This window comes from Triturus cristatus, chromosome 2_1 (assembly GCF_964204655.1).
Source record: "Triturus cristatus chromosome 2_1, aTriCri1.1, whole genome shotgun sequence".
NCBI lineage: Eukaryota > Metazoa > Chordata > Amphibia > Caudata > Salamandridae > Triturus > Triturus cristatus.
This window is the reverse complement of record NC_140581.1, coordinates 300,451,928-300,472,705: the sequence shown is the minus strand read 5'-3', so window position 1 is coordinate 300,472,705 and position 20,778 is coordinate 300,451,928. Positions and strand designations below refer to the sequence as shown.

The 20,778-nt window shown below is 43.2% G+C and overlaps 1 protein-coding gene across 3 annotated transcripts in view; it reads left to right on the top strand.

The window, feature by feature from the left end:
* TTC33 (tetratricopeptide repeat domain 33) overlaps positions 1 to 20,778 on the top strand; it is a 925,632-nt gene that overhangs the window by 120,952 nt on the left and 783,902 nt on the right. For all 3 annotated transcript variants that reach the window (XM_085631161.1, XM_085631162.1, XM_085631159.1), the window contains exon 2: positions 13,973 to 14,194. In XM_085631161.1, the coding sequence (XP_085487287.1) occupies positions 13,974 to 14,194 (221 nt within the window). In that variant the 5' untranslated portion in view covers position 13,973. The remainder of the gene's footprint in view (positions 1 to 13,972; positions 14,195 to 20,778) is intronic.

Sequence of the window (20,778 nt, the reverse complement as noted above, 5' to 3'; positions counted from 1 at the left end):
TCCCAAACCCCCTCCTACTGCTATGAACCCCTAAAAAAAAAAGAATCTAGATCCTTCCCTCTTCTATTCCTCCACTATTCCTTTTCAATATAAATAACAGACTAACATGTCCATCACTCACATTAATTTCATAAACTAACTCCCCTCACCTCCCCTTTACTCATCCCAAACCCCCTCCCACGGCTATAAACTCCACCCAAAAAATAAAAAATTCTGGACCCTTCCCTTTTCTATCCCTCTACTATCCTTTTCAACCCAAATAACAGACTAACATGGCCATCACTCAAATTAATTGCATACTTCCCTATCCTAATTCCCACTAATCCTGTTTGGGTTCCGGAGTAGCGTGCTACTCACCGAAAAGTGCTTCAACACCTCATCAGGGTTAGCAAGTGCTGTATGGATGCAAACCTTTTCCCCTTCTTGTATCCCTCTTTACTATCCTTCTCAATCCAAATAACAGACTAACATATCCACCGCTCAAATTACTTTCATATTTCACAATACTAATTCACCACTAATCCTTTATGGGTTCTGGAGTAGAGTTTTATTCGTGGAAAAAGCGCTTCAACATCTCATCAGAGGTAGCAAACGCTATATAAATGCAAACCTTTTCCCTCTTCTATCCCTCCACAACACTTCTCAGTCCAAATAACTGACTAACATATCCCCCATTCAAATTACTGTCATATTTCACTATACTAATTCACCACTAATCCTTTATGGGTTATGGAGTAGCGTGCTACACCCTGAAAAAGCGCTTTGACGCCTCATCAGGGGTAGTAAGAGCTATGTAAATACAATTGCAATACAATACGATACAATATTGTAATTGATTGCGCTATATTTTCAAATCAGTATCAAAAGTATTTACCAGCTTTGTTACTAAAATATGCAGATGCAACACACATTAATACAATGTCAAATGCATTCTGCAGCTATAGGTGTTGTCTTAGGAAATTGCTAAAAGCCATTAAGAAAGTTGCAATATGAATTTCTATTCTATAGTATGTTGTAAGACTTCTAATGTTTGATATTGGTTTTTGATGTGAAGATCTGTGAGATTCATGTACATATGTCTAAATAAACTGCTATTTATATCATCTGAATAATAGGAAAATTTGCTAGAGAACTTTATAAGACCATGTTAATTTGTTGCTATTGTGTGTTTGTTTTAATAATTGTGTATCTTCGGCTTAATGTTAGTGTCATTTTAAGAGGCTTTTTTTTTAATAATTCTTTTTTAAGAAGTATGTATTTAAATTTGTTTGCTATATTATAGTGGCTTATTCTAGTTAACCAATAAAAACATTTTGATTAATTGTTTTGGTCAGGTATTCCACCATTTCAAAGGAAGATTTGTTTTACATGTTGCTTCCAATTTTGTGCAACAGAAACTAACATATTATCAAAAATTTTCCTTGTGCTTTGTGTCATTCTGAATACCCATGTGTGGTTATGTTTTCTGACCTGTTACTTTGGTTTCTCTTTTTGGAAAATACAATAAATACACTTTATATAAAATTAAAAAAATCCTAGTGCTTACAGAAAAGATTGTATCCAGCATCACACGGCTAACACAATTGTCTTTAGAGAAAGTGGGATGGATAGCTTTTAAATCAGTTCACTTTTTTTCCAGATATTTTATTTCAAAAGCTGTTATGCCTACGGCATCAAAGAGCATAGGGTCATATGTATTGATTTTTTACAATGACAACAATTCTTTGTAGAACTAAGATTTGTCTTAAATATAAGTGCAGTTATCTAGAAGGATCTGTTTACTCGAAGTAGAACACATTTTTGATATCTGTTGCTTTTGAAGTGCTTAGAGGTTCAGCCCATAGATCAGCGGAAATTTATTGACCAAAGTCCTGATTATGTTCTTGTCTTCCGTAAGACATATTGTTAATTGTTAAGAACATAGAGAGGCTTGGAGCCCGCCCATTGTTTACCTTTAGTTAGTTGGCTTTCCTTGTCACTGTAATTTGTCTGCTTCTTATTTGTGCCTTAGCTTGTCAATCTTGTGTTAGTCCATCCCGTAGAGCATTGCCTCTTTACCGTCACTCTGATTGACTGGCATCTCTGCCTCCACTGCTTGCTTTTCAACACTTCTTTTTACTTTTGTGTTAAACTGTCCATGAGGGTGCATGCGTTTTTTCTGTTACCCTCATGTACTTGTCTCTACCTGCAACTCACTGTTGTGCTGACCCCTGTCTTGCTTCTCCCCACCTGCGCACTCCATATTGCTTTGGTGCCACTGACCTCCCGTGTTGCTTTGCCGTCCCCCTAACCTCAGTGTTGCTTCACTATCCCATCTAGCATCCCCACACCCCTATTACCTTTACCAAAACTTAGGTTTTGTAAGCGCCCACTGTTGTCTGCCTTATGCAGCATGCACCGGATGTGTGTAGTTTCAATGCACAGCTGTAGCTGCATTTCCACAGCACTCATGTTACAGCCCTAAGGGCTTGAGCACTTGGTTATCATTGGTTGGCGTTCAATACATGTTGTAGAAGTGCTATATTCTGCTTTGATCGGAAAACATCCACCTTAAGTTTATTTGTTTGTGTGCTGGTACAAACTGTAAACTGCTGTTTTATCTTGTTTAACTCAGCACACTCACCAGCTGCATTCATCCCAACACTATGTAGAAAATATGCTACAATTTAGCTGTCTGCACCAAAGGTGGACCTAGCATCCTCGCAATGTGAAAAGTAGAAGGTTCAACAGGGAGTGCAGTGAACTGTACGCACTTTGGGTAGATGACTCACAGCAGCAGGAAATGGTTTTGTCATTTTCTTTCTTTACTAACATTATCATTTCATATTGGGATCATTTGAAAACGATAGCCTCTCTGAGTGATTAGATAGTGACTCAAAAGAAATGCAGCACCTCTTGCTGAATGGTTTAGAATTTTACCTGGACAGTTCCTCCCACAGCATCCAATGTCTTTCTCTCTTTAATTTCCCTGAATCCCCAAACCACATGTGATGTAGACAGATATCTGGTGCTGCAAACAATGCCCTACCTCGTGGAGTGTGTTTGACCCAAGTGGTCTGGACATCACAACTCCTGCCGCCTCCAAGAGCATCTACAAAAACAATGTGAAGATGGATAATACACAGCACACCCAGAAATGATACTTGTAAATGGAGCCGCTAAGATGGGCATAGGCTTTTATTGCATCTTAACAGGAAACACTGCTCTATTGATACGACAGATCACCAACCATTCTTTGCAATGTCTGGATGCAGTGAGAGTCACATGCACTAATTGTCTGTGCCCGCATCTAAGGCAGTAAACCTGCTTACATCTCATAGAAGCTTTTAGCGGCAGGTTCTTCACTTTAAAATATTCCCAGGATATCAGACTGGATCTGGAAATTTTTGGGTGAGCAGTACCCCTGTGCAGTGATAGGTGGCACTGTTTGGATTCATGTTGTGTCGTCGGCATCATCCGTCTCGGAAGTGCGTACATGGTGCCTATATAGGCGCCAACCCAGCACACTGATGTCAGTTTTTTCTTTCAGCGCCAGTTAGGGCAGATCCAGAGAAGAGCTACCTTCCTCTTTTTTGACTGACCTTCTTTCGACTTTTTGTCGAAGGTTTTTTCAAAACTTTGTCTCCTGGTGTGAAGGATGTCCACCAGAAAGGCAGATTTTAAGCCATGTGGTGCCTTTCATGGACAGATGTCAGTGACGGGACCTGCATTTGGTTTGTCTCTGGTGTCTTGAGCGTGACCACAATGCCAAGACATGTGAGGACTGCCACACTATGCATCCTAAGGTGCTGAGGGAGCGGTCCCTAAAGCTCTTCGCCACCTGATGTCGACTGTCGCCTCAACGTTCAAGTCAGGCCTGGATTAGGTGATAATTTAGAGGGGTGTGTGGAGGCTTATGGCTGCCAGACTTTAAAAGATCCTGAGGGCAACTGGTGTGAGGATCTGTCAGATGCTAGTTTCCTGGACACCTTTCCAGGTACATGTGCTATGCCTGGTTGAGAACCAATGCCTTTTCAGGGGATATCCAGGCCTTGCTCATGGGCATGTCCTTTGATGTCTCCTGTCTGTTGGGAGAGAAGGCGGATTCGGCACTGGAGCACTTTCAGGACAGCAGGGCTACAGCCAGGTCCTTGGGTCTTTCCATGACCCTTGCCAACCCCGTTCTGCTTTCTGCCCTGTTCATGGCCACGAAAGAGGCTTTCAACCACATCTTTACACGCCCAGCCACCCGGCCGACAAATGACGCATTCTTTTTGTGGCTGACAATTCAGTTCCCAGAGACCTTGTGGGACAGGTAGTCAGAAGTCAAGCCAGTCCACCCGCACCCCGCCCCCTAGCAACCATAGCCTCCAAATCCCTTTAAGTTGTCCTCTGACCATCGTGGGCATCCAGTGGGAGGCAGTATACGCCATAACCTGCACCACTGGATGTTAATAACATCCGACAGTTGAATTTTACAGCTCGTCCAAAGGGACTATTCCCTCCCCTTTGTTTCAACCCCCTCGCCCCTGCCACCTTCATGCGACAAGCTGACGGAGGACCACCTCTCCTTACTCTGTCAGAAAGTGTTAGCTCTCGTGGCCAAGGGACCTATAGAGAAGGTGCTGGCATCAGAAGTAGGTCATGGTTGCTATTCCCTCTACTTTCTGGAGGCCAAAAAGGCTAGAAGACTTCATTCTATTATAGACTTGTGCCTTCTCAAACTATTCCTGAAAAAGGAGAAATTAGGAATGCTCGCGGTTGTGCAAGTCCTGGCTGCTCTGGGCCAGGGAGGCTGGATGGTATCGTTGGACTTGCAGGATGCTTATTTTCACATCCCCATCCGGCCTGCCCACAGGCGTGACCTGTGGTTCATAGCTGGCCAATAGCACTTTCAGTTTGCCATGCCACCTTTTGGCCTTACCAGTGCCCCTTGAGTGTTCATGAAAGTGATGAAGGGCATTGCAGCTCATCTACGGAGGTAAGGAGTTCCAGTCTTCCCCTACCTCGACGATTGGCTGTTGAAGGCAAGCTTGCCGCATGCAGTCATCTGTCACCTCCAGACTACGGCGATCCTTCTGCATTCGCTAGGGTTCACTAGCAACATGCCGAAGTCAGACCTGACTTTATCTCAGATGCTCCCTTTCATCTGAGCTGTTAGGGGCACAGTGCTGTTTGGGACTTATCCTCCGGAGCGGTTAATCCAGGATATTCAGGCTATGATACCTAGTTCCTGCCTCTATCCTGGATTTTGCTGAGACTGAATCTGAGGCTGCTGGACTGCATGGCCTCATGCATCCTACTAGTAAATAACATATGCCCACTGTCATCAGGGGAATCTCTCCGACATGGTCCAGATCTCAGAGGGCACTGCAAAAGACCTGCAGTGGTGGCTAACGAACTGTGATTGGGTCAGTGGCAGACTACTCTCCCTTCCCCAACCAGAGCTGAAGGTAGTGACAGATGTGTGACTCCTGGGATGGCGTGGTCATCTCAGAGAGTGGAGATCAGAGGACTCTCGTCTCTGGTGGAATCCGGACTCAACATCAATCTACTGGAGCTTCGGGCAATCCGATTGGCATTGAAAGCCTTTCTTCTTTCAATCAGTGGAAGGCTTGTACTGGTGTTCACCGACAACACCACCACCGTGTGGTATTGCAGTAAATAGGGTAGTGTGGGGTCGAGGCCTTGCACCTCTGGACTTGGCTGGAACACCAGAGCATATCCCTGTTGGTTCAACACCTGGTGGGCTCTCTAAATGTCAGAGCGGACAAACTCAGCTGTCTGTGCCTAGCAGATCACAAATGGCGTCTCCAGCCGGAGGTGGCACAATGTCTTTTCCAACATTGGGGAGTGCCTTGGGTAGATCTGTTTGTCTACATTGAGAATGTGCAATCTCATCAGTTTTGCGCGCTGGGGTTTCCAAGGCGGCTCTCGCTCTGACACGCTTTTTGTCTCGAATGGAGCTCCAGCCTCCTGTATGCCTTTCTGTCCATACCACTCCCACCCAGATTTCTCAAGAAGATTAGTAATGACCGGGCCAAAGTCATTCTTGTGGCTCCTGATTGGGCATGGAAAGTCTGGTATTTCGAGCTCTTGAGCAGGAGCAAGGGTCCTCCTGAAGGCTGCCTCTTCAGGAGGATCTTCTGTCGCAGCAACAGGTTAGGGTTCTGCACCTGAACCTGAAAAGCCTTCGTCTCATGCATGGAGATTGACCGGCGACAGTTGACAACTTTTGACCTTCTGCCTAAAGTCTGCAATGTTATTTTGGTAGCCAGGCGTCTCTCCACTAAGACGGTTTACGCCTGCCGTTAGAGCTAGTTTGTGGCATTGTCTTCAGATAAAATAGTTGACCCTTTATCTGCACCCCTTTCCCACTTTTGTTTATGTTTATTCTTACCCTACGTCAGCAGGGTTCTGATTTGGGCACTTTGAAAGGTTATTTGTCTGCCATCTCAGCATTTCTGCGGTTGCCAGATCAACCATCCCTTTTCAAATCTGCTATTGTAAATAGGTTTCTGAAATCTCTTCAACATATATTCCCACCAGCACCTTTCATTGTGCAATAGTGGGTCCTTAACCTAGTTCTCACATTTTTATGTATGCTCCCTTCGAGCAACTATATAACTACTCTCTCTGGCCTCTTACCAAGAAAACAGCCTTTCTAGTGGCAATAACATCTGCCCGGAGGGTCAATGAGCTACAGACACTGTCAGCACATCCCCCGTGCCTCACCATCTACCTAGACAAACTGGTTCTTCGGACTACAGCATCCTTTCTACCGAAGGTGGTAGCTCCCTTTCACGTAGGCCAGTCCATCACCCTGCCTAATTTCAATGCAGAGCCTCACCGCTCTAAAGAAGGGGAGAGACTCCATTGGCTGGACCCAAAAAGAGCGTTGCCGTTCCACCTTAACTGCTCTTCGTGGGGTATGTCAGAGCTCAGAAAGGAAAGGCGGTGCAGAAACGGAACATCTAATGATGGGATAGTGCTCTGCATCAAGATCTGATACGCATTGCCAAAAAAAGCAACCTGAAGGCTTACAAACGCATTCCACCAGGGCCAAGGCTGCAACCAATGCATTAGCATGTGGAGTTCCTGGCCTGGATATCTGTCAGGCAGCAACATGGGCTTCCCTGCACACATTCACGAAGCACTTCTGCCTAGACTGTCAGGTCCAGTGTGACTGGCATTTAGCCCATTCAGTCCTACAAGACTTTCTCTTCTAATCCGTATCGCAGCCTCTTCTCTGGGGAGTTATTGTTTGGATATTTATTCTTAGGCAAGGAATCTAAAGCTAGAAGCCTCGTTCAGATGAACAAATTACTTACCTTCGGTAACTCCTCATCTGGTAGAGACTCTACCTAGCCGCAGATTCCTTTCTGAACCACCCATTGTCCCCGCTCTGCGAACTGATTTTAGAGTTAAGGGCCCTAGTCTAATACACCAGTGGTCACGCTTATGGCGTGAGAAGTTGCAAGCAGAAACTGACGTCAGCATGCTTGGGTGGCACCTATATAGGCACAGCAAGTCACTTCCCATGCAGACGGCTGACATTAACAACGCCACCTATCGGCACCCAGGAGTACTGCTCTCCAAACATTTTCCAAATCCAGTCTGGCACCTGGGGAATATTCTAAGGTAAGGAATCTGCAGCTAGATAGGGTCTCTATCAGATAATGTGTTACCGAAGGTAAGAAACTTGTTCTTTAATGTCCTAACCCTGCATTAATATCAAGGGGTTTACCACCGGCTGTATTTTTCTGGAATACATGTCAGTACCTGGAATATCTATGGAGTGGTCAGCACTGCTTGCAGATAAGTCAAATAACTTAGCTACCCTGTTAATGAATGTGACTCCAGGTTTTACCCTACACTTCTCCATTTAAAACCAACCACAAAATGTTAAAGGTTAAAACGGATATCACGCATATTCACCATTATAAAGTTGAAGATGCTCCCTTTTGCTCACCTGGACACAGGCATGAGACTCGCATGAGAAACGGAGGTGATGAGCATAACGATAAATACAGCCGCCACACATTACAGACAATTCTGTAAAGCTTTTTTGTAAAAACTTTACAGCTACAGCAAGTAAATCAGTTATAGAAAACAAACGTACATATTTTTTATAAAATGAACACTACTTTTATTTTTCACATTCAAGACACATTTTAAAATATATCTTCAGGGGCTCAGTCTCAGTTGTATTCTGTGCTCACTGCATATAAAGACATCTCTCTACCGAACCCTTGAATTGCAATTCATGCTTACACAGTTCATCTTCATTTTCTAAGCTACCACACATAAAAAGTATAAAGACACCGAATAAATATTTTTTATTCCGTAAAAATGTATCTAGTAGAAATCGTTATGATTGATTTACACTGTTTTTTAGGTCGACTCTATACTCCACTTGTAATAATGATCACACCTTTAAACTTTTCCTTGAAGCAATAGCTTTTTGCAACCATTAATCATGCCACCTCACAAAACTGTCTTTCACCCTTGTTCAATTAGTTAGTGTGGGTGCCAAATTTTGATTTTTGGGTCATCTTATCTGGCTGACTGTGTGTTTGCTGAACCATGCAACTTCAGCGACCAAACTGTAAGTTCATAGATTTAATTGCTTCATGGGTGGTATTATCTTTTAATGATTGAATCATCATCATTTAATCTATGAAAGGCAGCTAACACTAATTACATTAGACCGTTATTTTGTTTAGCTGTGAAAATTACATTCGTTTGACTCAGATATTACAGTACATTATTCCCCAAACTCCTTTTGTTAGATAAGCATTGTCAAAAAGGTCTGCATTAGCAAACAAAATGTAAGACCTGTTGCCTTTGTCAGTACCTTTTAACTAAAGGTCGTGAGAGGGATGCAAAACAGCTTGGAATTGTTGTAAAATATTTCATTAACATTAATATGTTGTTTATAATGATTGTTGGTTAAATCACGTTGTTTTTTTAACTGATTAAATGTTTGGAAAACACCTTGACATGATGACTTGTCTGCGTTGCTAATCGATCCAATCTTACCAATAAAGCCGACTTCATTGATATTTATTTTTGGATGGTGGCAGATTGACATTGTTGGTCAGATTTCCTGTGGATCAACTATTATCCTTACTTTCTTTATGTGACAGTTTAAGTATCTTGTATACTGTAAAACTGCTTTTTGGATTGCAAACGTTCATTGAACACATAAACGTAAGAAAAATATAGTTTTGCCAAGATATTTTTAGCATTTCACCAGTACAGATTTTCATCAGGTGGTAGAAACGCAGGTAAACAATAATCACACGTGCTTGAGCATAAAGGCAAAATGGTAGGTAACTTATAATGTCTGAGCAATTGATTTCTGTACCTTAAGTATTGTTAACCATACTTTTTCCTTATTCCAAACAAGATGGTCAACACACTGTATAACTTGAAGTTAAGTTTACCAGGAACGAAACCAAAACCAATGTAAGCCCTCTTGATTACGTAGGTCTTTACTTTCTTTTGTCTTTAGACTAACAATTTTGAGAGTCATAATCCACACGGAGGATGATTTTTACAATCAACCTATATGCCTTTTTAACTATTTCAGTGGGTGACTCTAGAAGGCCCTCTATGCACTTCTGCACTTCCCTTCATGGGGCCCATTGTATATTCTGAGTGGGGTAATACTACTAACGAATGTCAGTGTGACATTACATCACTTCAATGACATTAAGTGGGTTGTTTAACCTCATATGTTCGCAGTGATGATTTGCCATAATTGTTTTTGTTTGCCTTTCGAGCACATCATCTCTGGCACAAAATAACCCACATGGAGCACTTTGGCCCTCTGTGTACCTGAATTAAATATTTATGTGTGTCTATTATTTTGTCATACGTTTTTCTACAGATCCCTAAAACAGAGAAGGCTCAACCTTTGACTCAGGCATAATTCTGATGCGCTTAATTGTGTCTGCGTGTGTTTCAATAGGACACCACCAACTTTGTTTGTTATAAATATAAGGCCTTATTGGGCTATTCTGAGTACAGGGATCCAGGTCCTGAATAAAGCTGCAGCTCCCCATTTGGGACCACTAAAATAGCTGAAACATGTTGCCCAGTGGGATGCGGGTTTGATAGGTGTCCCTAACATCTCCATACTCATTTGGTTTCAATATCCCCATAGAATCCAACAATAAATATCACTTTGGACTATCTGTAGAGATCTTTAACCACTTGTGTTGTATCCCAATATTGGCATAAGGAGACAGCTCCACCCCAAATACTCCCTAAACATTTGGGAGCCCATCCTCCTCCCCCCCCCTAAGAATGTTGGACAGATGTGAGTCAAACATTTTCATAATGCATACCACCCAGATTGGTGAATGAGGGTTTGGCTCCAGTTTTTTTAATGACACCCACAATTTACAATTCAGGGTATATTGAAAACGTTCACAATCTCTGGGGTTACTCTACCATCTTGATTGTCAATTCTGATTTTGTAAATTAGTTATCAATCTAGAATTTGATGCAACATACCGGCCTTTCATTAATTTTTTTGATCATTTTTTATTAATTTACTGATGTAGTTTTCTAAGTGTAGGGCGTAAACCTTAGAAAAGATAATGCATTTAGCTTTTATCATTGATATAGGGGTGTAACTAGATATAAAGGTCGATTATCTGTCATGCTTTAGAAATATATTTATCATGTTTACAAAAAAGTAAACATTTATCTTAGTGTTTTATATAGCGCGACCTAGACCCGAGACATCGGGTATCAGAGCGCTTTACATGAGCACCAGTTTTGTTACAGATGGACACATTCATTTTTAGGTCTTGCCTACGCAGCGTGCATGCGCTGCATAGGAGGAGACCTTTAGCCATCGGTCCCCTTTTTCACCCACAACCGTGCACGCGTTCCATTGCCTTCAATGGCAACGCGTGCACGTGTGGAGATTCACTTGCGGGAGCGAGCGCCACCATATGGTAGCAATTATCGCTCCCGCAAGTGAATCGCGCAGGCCCCCCTCCTCCCCCTGCTACCACGCGAGGCACGCGCCTCCCCTGCTGCCAAGCGGGCTTGTTTGTATTTATTATTGTACCGCCTAACTTGCGATCGGCCTTTGTAAACTTAGATAGTGCTTATGCTGTTTTATTTTGCTTAAATAATAAGCAAAATAAAACAGCATAATCGGCTTTTGTAACCTTTGATCATGTGTAAGCTGTTTTATTTTGCTTAGTATTTCGCATCGTGTGTATGCTGTTTTATTTTGATTATTATTTCGCAATATACTTTATTGTTGTGTTATCTCGCCACGTTATGTTTTATTTATTATTGTGCCGCCTAACTGGCCTTTGTAACCTTAGATCGTGTTTATGGTACGAAGATTACAAAAGCCTATCGTAAGTTAGGCGGCACAATAATAAATAAAATAAAACTAGTTTTTGTATTACTGTGTTATCTCGCCACGTTATTTATTTATTTATTATTGTGCCGCCTAACTTGCTATTGGCTTTTGTAACCTTCATAGCATAAACACGCTCACTTTCTCTTGCTGCAGGTAAGACGTGCTCTGGTGCCTATTTTACCCCCCTCCCTCCCGTTTTTGTGCCTTCTCCCTCCCCGTACCCCCCGTCCCCGCAGCCCGCCCGTTGTCTGTGCCTTCTCCCTCCATGTCGATACTTGAATATATCATGCCTTTACAGGTCTGTTTCGCCTGCATGGGCTTTATGCCTCCTTAAAGGCAAAAGTGTGCCATTTGTTTGTTATGTCGTATGGTTTGGACGGTTGCAGCCATCATGAAACTTTTTGCCTGATTTTAAGATGGCACCTTGAGAAGCAACGTATGCACATGCAGCTGTGTGTAAACCATAGACACAAGCATTTGCAATGCAATAGGTCTCGCATTTACACAAGTTTAAGTTATTGGCATTGTAAAGGATAATGCGTTTTATTTATGTTTTAAAAAACAAAACATAAATAAGAAGCATTGTCATTTACAATGCCAATAGCTCAAACTCGCGTAAATGCGAGACCTATTGCATTGCAAATGATTGTTTTGTTAGGCATGAAGAGAAAAGTGATTTGCCCAGAATCACAGGATGTTGAGCGTCGTTGCCGATACTTGAACCTGGTTCCGCAGCTTCGAGGTCGTCCGCTCTAGCCGGAAGGCTACATCCTCTCCCCTATTTATTTCCCACATTTATAAAATATTTTCACATCATATTTCCTAAAGTTTCTAAAACAATTCAGCAGGATGTCCATCAGGACTACTAGGCTTATTTGTTTTCAAATGTTGAATGGCCAAATGTATTTCTGTGCTACTTAATGGATCATTGAGCGGAGACTTATCAAACTTGGTTTTCTGTGAGAGAAAAGTCATAGTTGTTTGAATCATTATTTGATTTATATGAAGTCTTATAGAATTCTAGTAAAAGTTCCACAATATCCTTATCACAGAAACAAAGTTTATCACTTTTGTCTCGCAGAGATGTGATTTTAGTGTGTTCTGTTTTGATTTTCAGATAGTTTGCAAGCATGTTTACTAGCTTTTATACCACATGTTAGACCTGGCACCCTTGTTGTGGTTTCCCCAGTCTACCTCCTCTATTTTTGACTGCGTGCTGGATTTTGTTTTTGCTGGTTTAGGTGCTCTGGGCACTTTGCCACTGCTGATTAGTGCCAAAGTGCAAGTGCTCCCTGTGTAAATCATGACTATGATTGGTTATCCCTGATTGGCATATTTGATTTGATTTACTAATAACTCCAAGTTGAGTGGAGGCATACAAATGCTGATGCATGTGACGGTTGTATTTCTGTGCCTCCCCTGTAGAAAGAGGAAAAGGGGAAACCGTAGAAGTCCATGTTCACATCTGAGTCATAGTCTGCCCACAAAAGAAATACACTTTTCCAAAGAAAGCATGGAAGAGTAGCAAGAATAAAAGGTACATTTGGTAATGGAGGAACTGGTAGTAGTTCTAAACAAGAGAAAAAGTTCCCACTCCAGGACACTCAGATATAGAGTTTGTAGGTGTATGTCCCTCAGTGATTGTCCACAAATCTCCCTGTTCTGAAACTTTTGTGGGCTATTTCTGTGTGTCCCTTCCACTTTCCCGGGGAAGCACAGGAGTATGGATTCTCTCGGGTACTGTATGTGCCCCTTTCCTTTTGAAGGAAAGCAGAGAACTATAGAGTATTTTTTTATCTCCTCCAAGTGGAGAAGGTAAATATATACCTTTGTGTACATGCTTTGTGCATGTGTGAGGTGCATGCATGTACCCGGGGGCACTGACAAGCCAGTGAGCACGGCCGCAGCACGGCTACTCACGGGCACTAGCCATCGTACATCAGCCAGGCCCGCACTTGGCACCTTGCATTGGCTCCCCATAAAGGAGCGAATCCATTTTAAGACCCTCTGCACGGTCCATAAAACACTCTATGGGAGTGGCCCCCCCATTCTAGATGATATGATCAGACCTTACAATCCTACCAGGAATCTTCGCTCGAACCAACAAAATCTGCTGACAGTTCCTAGGATCAGCAGATCCCGCACAGGAGGTCGCCTGTTCTCGCACAACGCGGCTGGGCTGTGGAATGCTCTTCCCCCACCTCTCCGCCAAGAGCCTAACCTCCTTGTCTTTCGAAAAAAGTTAAAAACTCTTCTGTTTCCAAAAAACTAGTTAAAACAACTCTTCATTTTTAATCCATCTCTGCTTGGTTAGTCTTAAGCGCTGGGATGCTCCCGAGTAGCCATGCGCTATATAAGAGCCTTTTAATAATAATAATAATAATAATAGTGAGTAGAAAGAGTAAGCTTGTTTAGATGGTTCTTCTATACAGAGCAGTGGCTATGGGGCATATACAGGCAGGAAGCTTCAACATACTGAACGGGGGACCACTTCAATGTGCACAACCAGCATGCTAGACCAGTGATGTGGTGTTTCTTTTTGATGCACTGGCATTTCCATGGCGACTTGCAGTAACATTGCCCTGTTCTTTTATGTAGGATGGCTTCTTTTGGTTGGAAGAGGAAGATTGGTGAGAAAGTCTCAAAGACCACATCCAAGCAGTTCGAAGCGGAGGCGGCAGAAGAAAGCGCCATGGTTCGATCTGAGAACATGGATTGGCTCAATGCAATAAAACGGAAAAAGGAGATCCTCGAAGAAGACAACATGGTAAAAAGTAAACGACTGAAGGATGAAGGAGTAATAATGGCTGAAAATGAGAGGTATTTTTTAAATCAATTATTCTACGTCTACGCTAACCTGTTTTGGAAGGGCAAAGGAATATCCGAAATAAACCAAATGCAGGCAGTCGGTGACTGACATTGAAAGTTTGTCATACGGCACAGTATACACTACAGATGACCGTCTACGCTAGGAACAGAGCTTGTGGGTGCAACACACTAGGCAAATGATGTCTTCTTCCCAGACAGGTCATACACACATCGCTAGAATCTTTCTAGTACAGATCCTCCTCTGTCTTTGCATCCCGCTAGTGGACTGTCCTGAATTACTCCTTATCACTTTGCTGACGAGGCCTACAAAATTTAGTGCCTTGCAGAATAACGCTTGACTACAAGTACTAGTTACTCAACTACAACACTTCCATTTTGAATCCTGGTTTATCTTATTCCATTGCACTCCTGGAATCCCTTGACCTCTTCTACTACAACAAAGGTCTTCAAACTGTAGTGTGCACCTCCCTCGGGGTTCGTGGCTGTGTTCCCAGGGGGGAACAAATGCCCCTGGAAACACCTGAAAGTGCATATGACTATGAGATGCGATCTTGTTGGTTTGTTGCGTTTCCAGGTATTCTTCATTTACAACAGCTGGAGTGCATAAAAAAACAAGGGAACTGTGGTCCTGAGTGCCGTAGGGGTAGGGGTCATTTAAGTACGGACTGGGGAACCAAATGCAACTCAGGCAAAACAGCTGAACCCAGTCCACTTATTTCCTGCCTTTGCTATCTCTTTCCATCCGTCCATTCTCTCTCTGCCCTCTGCTTTCTCTTCACCTTCTTTCTTCTGCTCTCCTGTTCTCTCTCTCTTGATGCCCTCCTCTACTGCAGTTAGCCTCGAGAAAATCGGGGAAAGTGCAGAGGCCCCCCAGCAGCACTGGGCTTATAAAAGCAGTTGATGGAATAAAAGGCCAATCTAGCCTTGGGGTCATTGAGTGCGGTGTCAGCTTCAAATCGTAGCTCAAAATAGCTAAATATTCTGTAAATATGTTGTTGTTCTTTCACTTTCAGGTTTCTGCATATAAAAGAACACAAATTTAAATGAATGCAACTTAAAATATTCGAACCTGAATTGGTTAATATAATCACTGCAGAAGTCTTTGTGTGTGTGCCCAGAGAATCACATACTTGAATCCTGGTTAATGCAATGAGGAAAAGTGACTTATGTATTGAGTGCTACGAGGTTCCACCCTCTGACAGAAAGTACTATGTACATGGAAGTTGTCATTTTTAAACCGTATTACACACAGTAGAAGATAGACTGTCACACAATGATTTAGTATTTAAGCTAAAACTATTGCTTTTAAAGTATATATTTTACCGATAGGTACTAAGGCTGCATCTTGTGCAAACATTTTTATTAAGGGCCCATTAAAATAATGAATTGCAGAACTCACATTACCTCTCAAGAAGAATACATCTTTGTTGCCATGAAGCTTCAATGACCTCATAAATTAAAGTATGTACAGGCTCCCAAGTAGTGTTTGCAGTTGGTAAATTAACCAATTGTACTTATTGACGTTTCTTTCAGGTAGCGGGCACTCTGGTGAGAAGGTTGTGTCTTTACCTCTCTGTCCTTCTCTCAGCTTCATAGCACAGGAGACACGACACCCTCTTCATTTTCAGCCAGAAGTACCTCAAGGTCTCCATTAACAGACCAGATATGGTTGTTTTTACCAAAAAGTTTGTGTCTGTTTTTATAAAATTTTATAGCATGGGCTGTCCCCATAGATCCCACCCACTTCAACCTTTAATTGTATGCAGCTGTCCTTACACGCGAGGCTACGCTGTGGCAGGAGTAGGGCCGTAGGATTGCATTCAGATGCAGAGCCCTGATAATCTGATCCACTGGGACCTCAAAGTAATGATCTAGGAGAAAGAGGAAAGAAGAGAGATGCATGGACACCATCTAAGAGACGGCCCAGAGGAAGGGGGCACAATGTGGGAACTCATTTCTTCATCATTTACTATTACCATTAGTGCAGCAGGTGCAGTTGTACTGGTGCCAGGAGTGTGAGGAGCCACTGCACCCCATGTATGCCGTTTTACTACCCAGAAGGGAAATAGGGGCCCATGTTTTGCTAGCATTCGGGTCCAGGTCACCATTGCTGTGCACAGAATAAGGCCCAAGCAACAGAGGCGAGGAGTGGGGCTTTCATTCCTTTCGTTTTTTTCACACAAAGGGGCTGGCAGCCTGCTTTGGGTCAGTGGAGTGGGCAGACAAGACAGGGCCTGTAGGTATCATTTGTGCTGAAGTGGGGTTTAGTTGGCCAATCACATCACTGGGCCAACTAAACACCACAAAGTGGTGTGAGGGGCTAACTAAACCCCAATTATTGCTGGGTTACTATGCTTTTTTGCTTGCATTAGAGACCAGAGCACCCTCGTTGTGTCAGTGTTGCTTTGGTTCTCAGGGCACCGACCCAAGGGAGGGAAACATTGCAGTAGAAGAGACACATTAGCTTGGATTCAAAGATGGTGAGAGGTCGGTGGGGCAAGATAGGGACATATGTGTAAACAAAGGGCAGAAGCAGCTCACTTTGACAGTTAGCAGCTATCATTGTTGAAGCAGGTGCAGTGGCAATAGGGCTTAGGGGAGTGAGGGGCCCACTACATCACAGTTGTTGTGGAAATGTACCTTTTTAGGGGTACACTGGTACAGGGTCACCCTTTTGCCCACGGGTCCAGAGACCAACAAAATAGAGATCAGCACTGGAGTTGGAATAAATAACGAGTTTATTAATCACTCATGAGTGGGACCACATCCATACATCACTCTCAAGTGCTGCATGAGGTAGTACACTGAATTCAAAAACTGTGTCCCTTTTTTACCAGTTTTCTGCACTGTTAGAATGTGAAGAGAAATAGGAAGAACACGTGTTTTAGAAATAGTTATCAGCAAACAAGGGCAGATGAATAAGCACTTGGTCAGCAAAGTGGGATGGGGGGCAGAAATGCTTATGGCAGCATTAAATGGTTGACAGTTAACATGTATGACCAGGTGTACTGGCAGCTACAAACCCTCAGCACGTACATTGCTTTTAGCTGAGTCAGGATGTCAACTAAAATAGAGAACACAAGTACAGTGAAAAGACGAGCAGCAGAGGACGGGAGAATTACGAAGGAAACGAGATGGACACCACAGCCAAAATGGCTGTAGCTTATGCTAAGTGAAATATTACACATTTCCATATTGTGACTGTCTTACTTTACAAAAGGTGCACAGGTGCTCATTTTTCCTTCTAACATTAAGGCTGAGCTCACCCTTGCTGCACGGTGGGGTGGTGGGGAATGAGGGAGTGGTGGAGGGAGGCGACACATGGGAGCTGTTTTTTTCTGAAAGGAACAGAGAGAGTGTTTCAAGATTAGAGTGATCCCAAGCATGGTGGGAAAGGAGTGGAAGAGGGGCAGGAATCAGCCTACTACTCAGGGTCACAGCTAACATTAGTGCACCAGGTGGAGTTGTATTGGGATCCAGAAGTGTGAAGGGTTCATATCACCCCAGTGATGGGAACAGTGTTTCTTGGTGAGTTTCTGGTTTTGTTTGATGGATTTGTTTCTTTATTAAATCTCACATTTAATATGGACTATGAGCTATATAAAAAATGTGCTGCTGAAATGATCTCATAATCCCCACCCCCTGTGCTCAGCCCAGCATCTTTCGCTCCCCCAATCCTTACCGTAAAGTTTAGAAGTGAGGCCCAATATCAAAACATTTTGGTTAGTGGGAGCTCAGAGCAAAAAAGTTTGAAGACCTCTGCAGTACAGTGTTACACCATTATTATTATTTGTAGAAACTGTGTTTCATAATTATAATCTGTGCTGATATTTTTCTAAATTTTTTAGAATACTGAAAGTAACTGCTAATATTTTACTTCTGTGTTGTAGCAACTTTGCTGTAAATCATAGTTACTTTTTCCAAGAGGTATGTGTTCCCTTCAGTGTTGCAACATGTCCTTTCTGCCTCCTCCTCAGATTGTCTGTCGGTGCTGCTAATGCTCCTCATCCCATCCACCAACGATATCTTCCATGCACATTTTAAATGATGCGATTTTAGGAACCATCATTCTTTTCTTTACCGTTAAGTCCAATGCCCTTTTTTTTTTTACAATGTAATGATGTAATTTGTTGAGCATGATCTGCTCATGGTAAAGTGATACTGCTGAAGTTTCACTACAGTCAGGGTCTTGACGCATTGTATTCGCTGCCATTTCACTTCTTCGTTGTTCAGTAGCATGTATGTGAATCTGAAGCATTTTCATGTGCTTTGGCTACTGACAGGTCTTTGGCTACTGACAGGTCTTTGGCTACTGACAGGTCTTTGGCTACTGACAGGTCTTTGGCTACTGACTGGGCTTTGACTTACTGACTGGGCTTTGACTTACTGACTGGGCTTTGACTTACTGACTGGGCTTTGACTTACTGACTGGGCTTTGACTTTCTGACTGGGCTTTGAGTTACTGACTGGGCTTTGACTTACTGACTGGGCTTTGACTTTCTGACTGGGCTTTGGCTACTGACAGGGCTTTGACTTACTGACTGGGCTTTGACTTTCTGACTGGGCTTTGACTTTCTGACTGGGCTTTGACTTTCTGACTGGGCTTTGACTTTCTGACTGGGCTTTGACTTTCTGACTGGGCTTTGACTTTCTGACTGCGCTTTGACTTTCTGACTGGGCTTTGACTTTCTGACTGGGCTTTGACTTTCTGACTGGGCTTTGACTTTCTGACTGCGCTTTGACTTTCTGACTGGGCTTTGACTTTCTGACTGGGCTTTGACTTTGACTTTCTGACTTGGCTTTGACTTTGACTTACTGACCGGGCTTTGACTACGGACTGGGCTTTGGCTACTGACAGGGCTTTGGCTACTGACTGAGCTTTGGCTACTGACTGAACTTTGGCCACTGACAGGGCTTTGAAAGTCTTGCCAGTGCTCAGCCCAAACAAGATTAACACCGAGTCCTCAAGACAGGTCCTTACTTGGCTCTGGCACTTTACCTGTTGAAATACATTGTCATTTAGTCGTGAGACCTGTGTCCTTGTGCTGCTGAAAGGCCCCACACAGGCAGGCCGTGACCTGAGCTGTGTGTGCGTCCACCCACTGCTGGGCACATTGTCCTGGCTCAGTCAGAAGAGTATCACTGCGCCCACCGGGCAGAGCAGAAATTAGTGTTAAATGTTCCACTTGTCTCCCTGTTTAGAAAATGTATATTTAATGCTTCAAATAATGATTACGCTGTCGTTCTGCACTTAATGTATGTCTTAATAAGAGGTATTTTCTCTTATTAGATACACATTATGTAAATCATGAACTGATCTTGAGTACCCTGCAGACTGGAGCTCAGTGTTTAGACGTGCAGGCCTCTATCGAGGACACACCTCCTGCAGTCCTTGGTGTACCTTTACCACACGGGTGCTTCCTGGGACTTGTAGACTTGGTTTGCTTCATTGGACCTCCTCAACTGGAAAGCCCACAACTGTTAAGAGTTGTGTCTTCGTGATATGGATACATGTGGCAAATGTATATGGTATAGGGAAACCTGCTGTGTACATACTGCAGTCCCTGATCCTTTGCTGTGGCAGCTCGACAGAACACATCCATATGCATTATCATGGAAAAGGAAGAGTCCATAGACACGTGCTATGCCTTTCTTCTGTTTCAAATTCCACCTACGTCATTATTATTCATAATGAAAAAGAAACTGGAGGCCCTCACAGTGTTCCTGTGCTCGGGTGGCATCAGCCTGCCAGTTCGCTCTCGTCTGCTTATTCTGTGGCCAGGCCAGGGCTGATTTTCTTATATGTTGCCCCTTCTGTGGTGGCGCAGTTAGGTAGAAACGAAATGGAATGCTGCCCCGAGGATTTTCCTATGTTTTCATAAGCGCTGAGAAAAGCACATCCTCTTACCTTGTAATTCTTATGGAAAACAAAATCTGCACTTATCCCGCATACTTCCGGAATGTTAGAATGCTAGCCTATAGTCTGGTGGCTTTAATAACCTATACCAAAATCTCTCTGCATTTTTAGGAGAGAAGTTTTCACAGACACCCGACGAAGCTTTTATGCACCTGGCAGTCCCTGGCCGGCTGCATCCTTCGGAAGCCGGTTTTGAAAGCTCAGGGCCACTCCTGTGCCTCTTTCACTTTACTCAACTCCCATCCAGCAGATACAGAAAGGCTTCAAGAAAGAGGGGTAGGGCGGGTGTAGAGAGAAAGCGAACAGAGAAGGAGAGGAGAGGAAGGAGAGAGGCAGAGGGGGAGAATGGATGAATAGAAAGGAGACGAACAGAGCGGGCGGGGTTGGTTCGAGCATTTTTGCCAGGGCTGCTTTGGATAACACAGTCTGTACCTGGCTGGTGCTCACTTGGCCACTAGATGGCAGTAGCACTCTTCAGACCATGTCTGCAAGATTACGCATATTTTGAAAGGCTGCAAGTTTGTGCAGGCAGGCATCGCTACCAATTTATCTAAAACCCATTTGTCCACATTTAAACATTATAGGGGCACCGAATTTGCACAAAAAACGAATACCTTTGGAGTAACTTAAATCATGTTTCTACCCACGCCATTCCAGT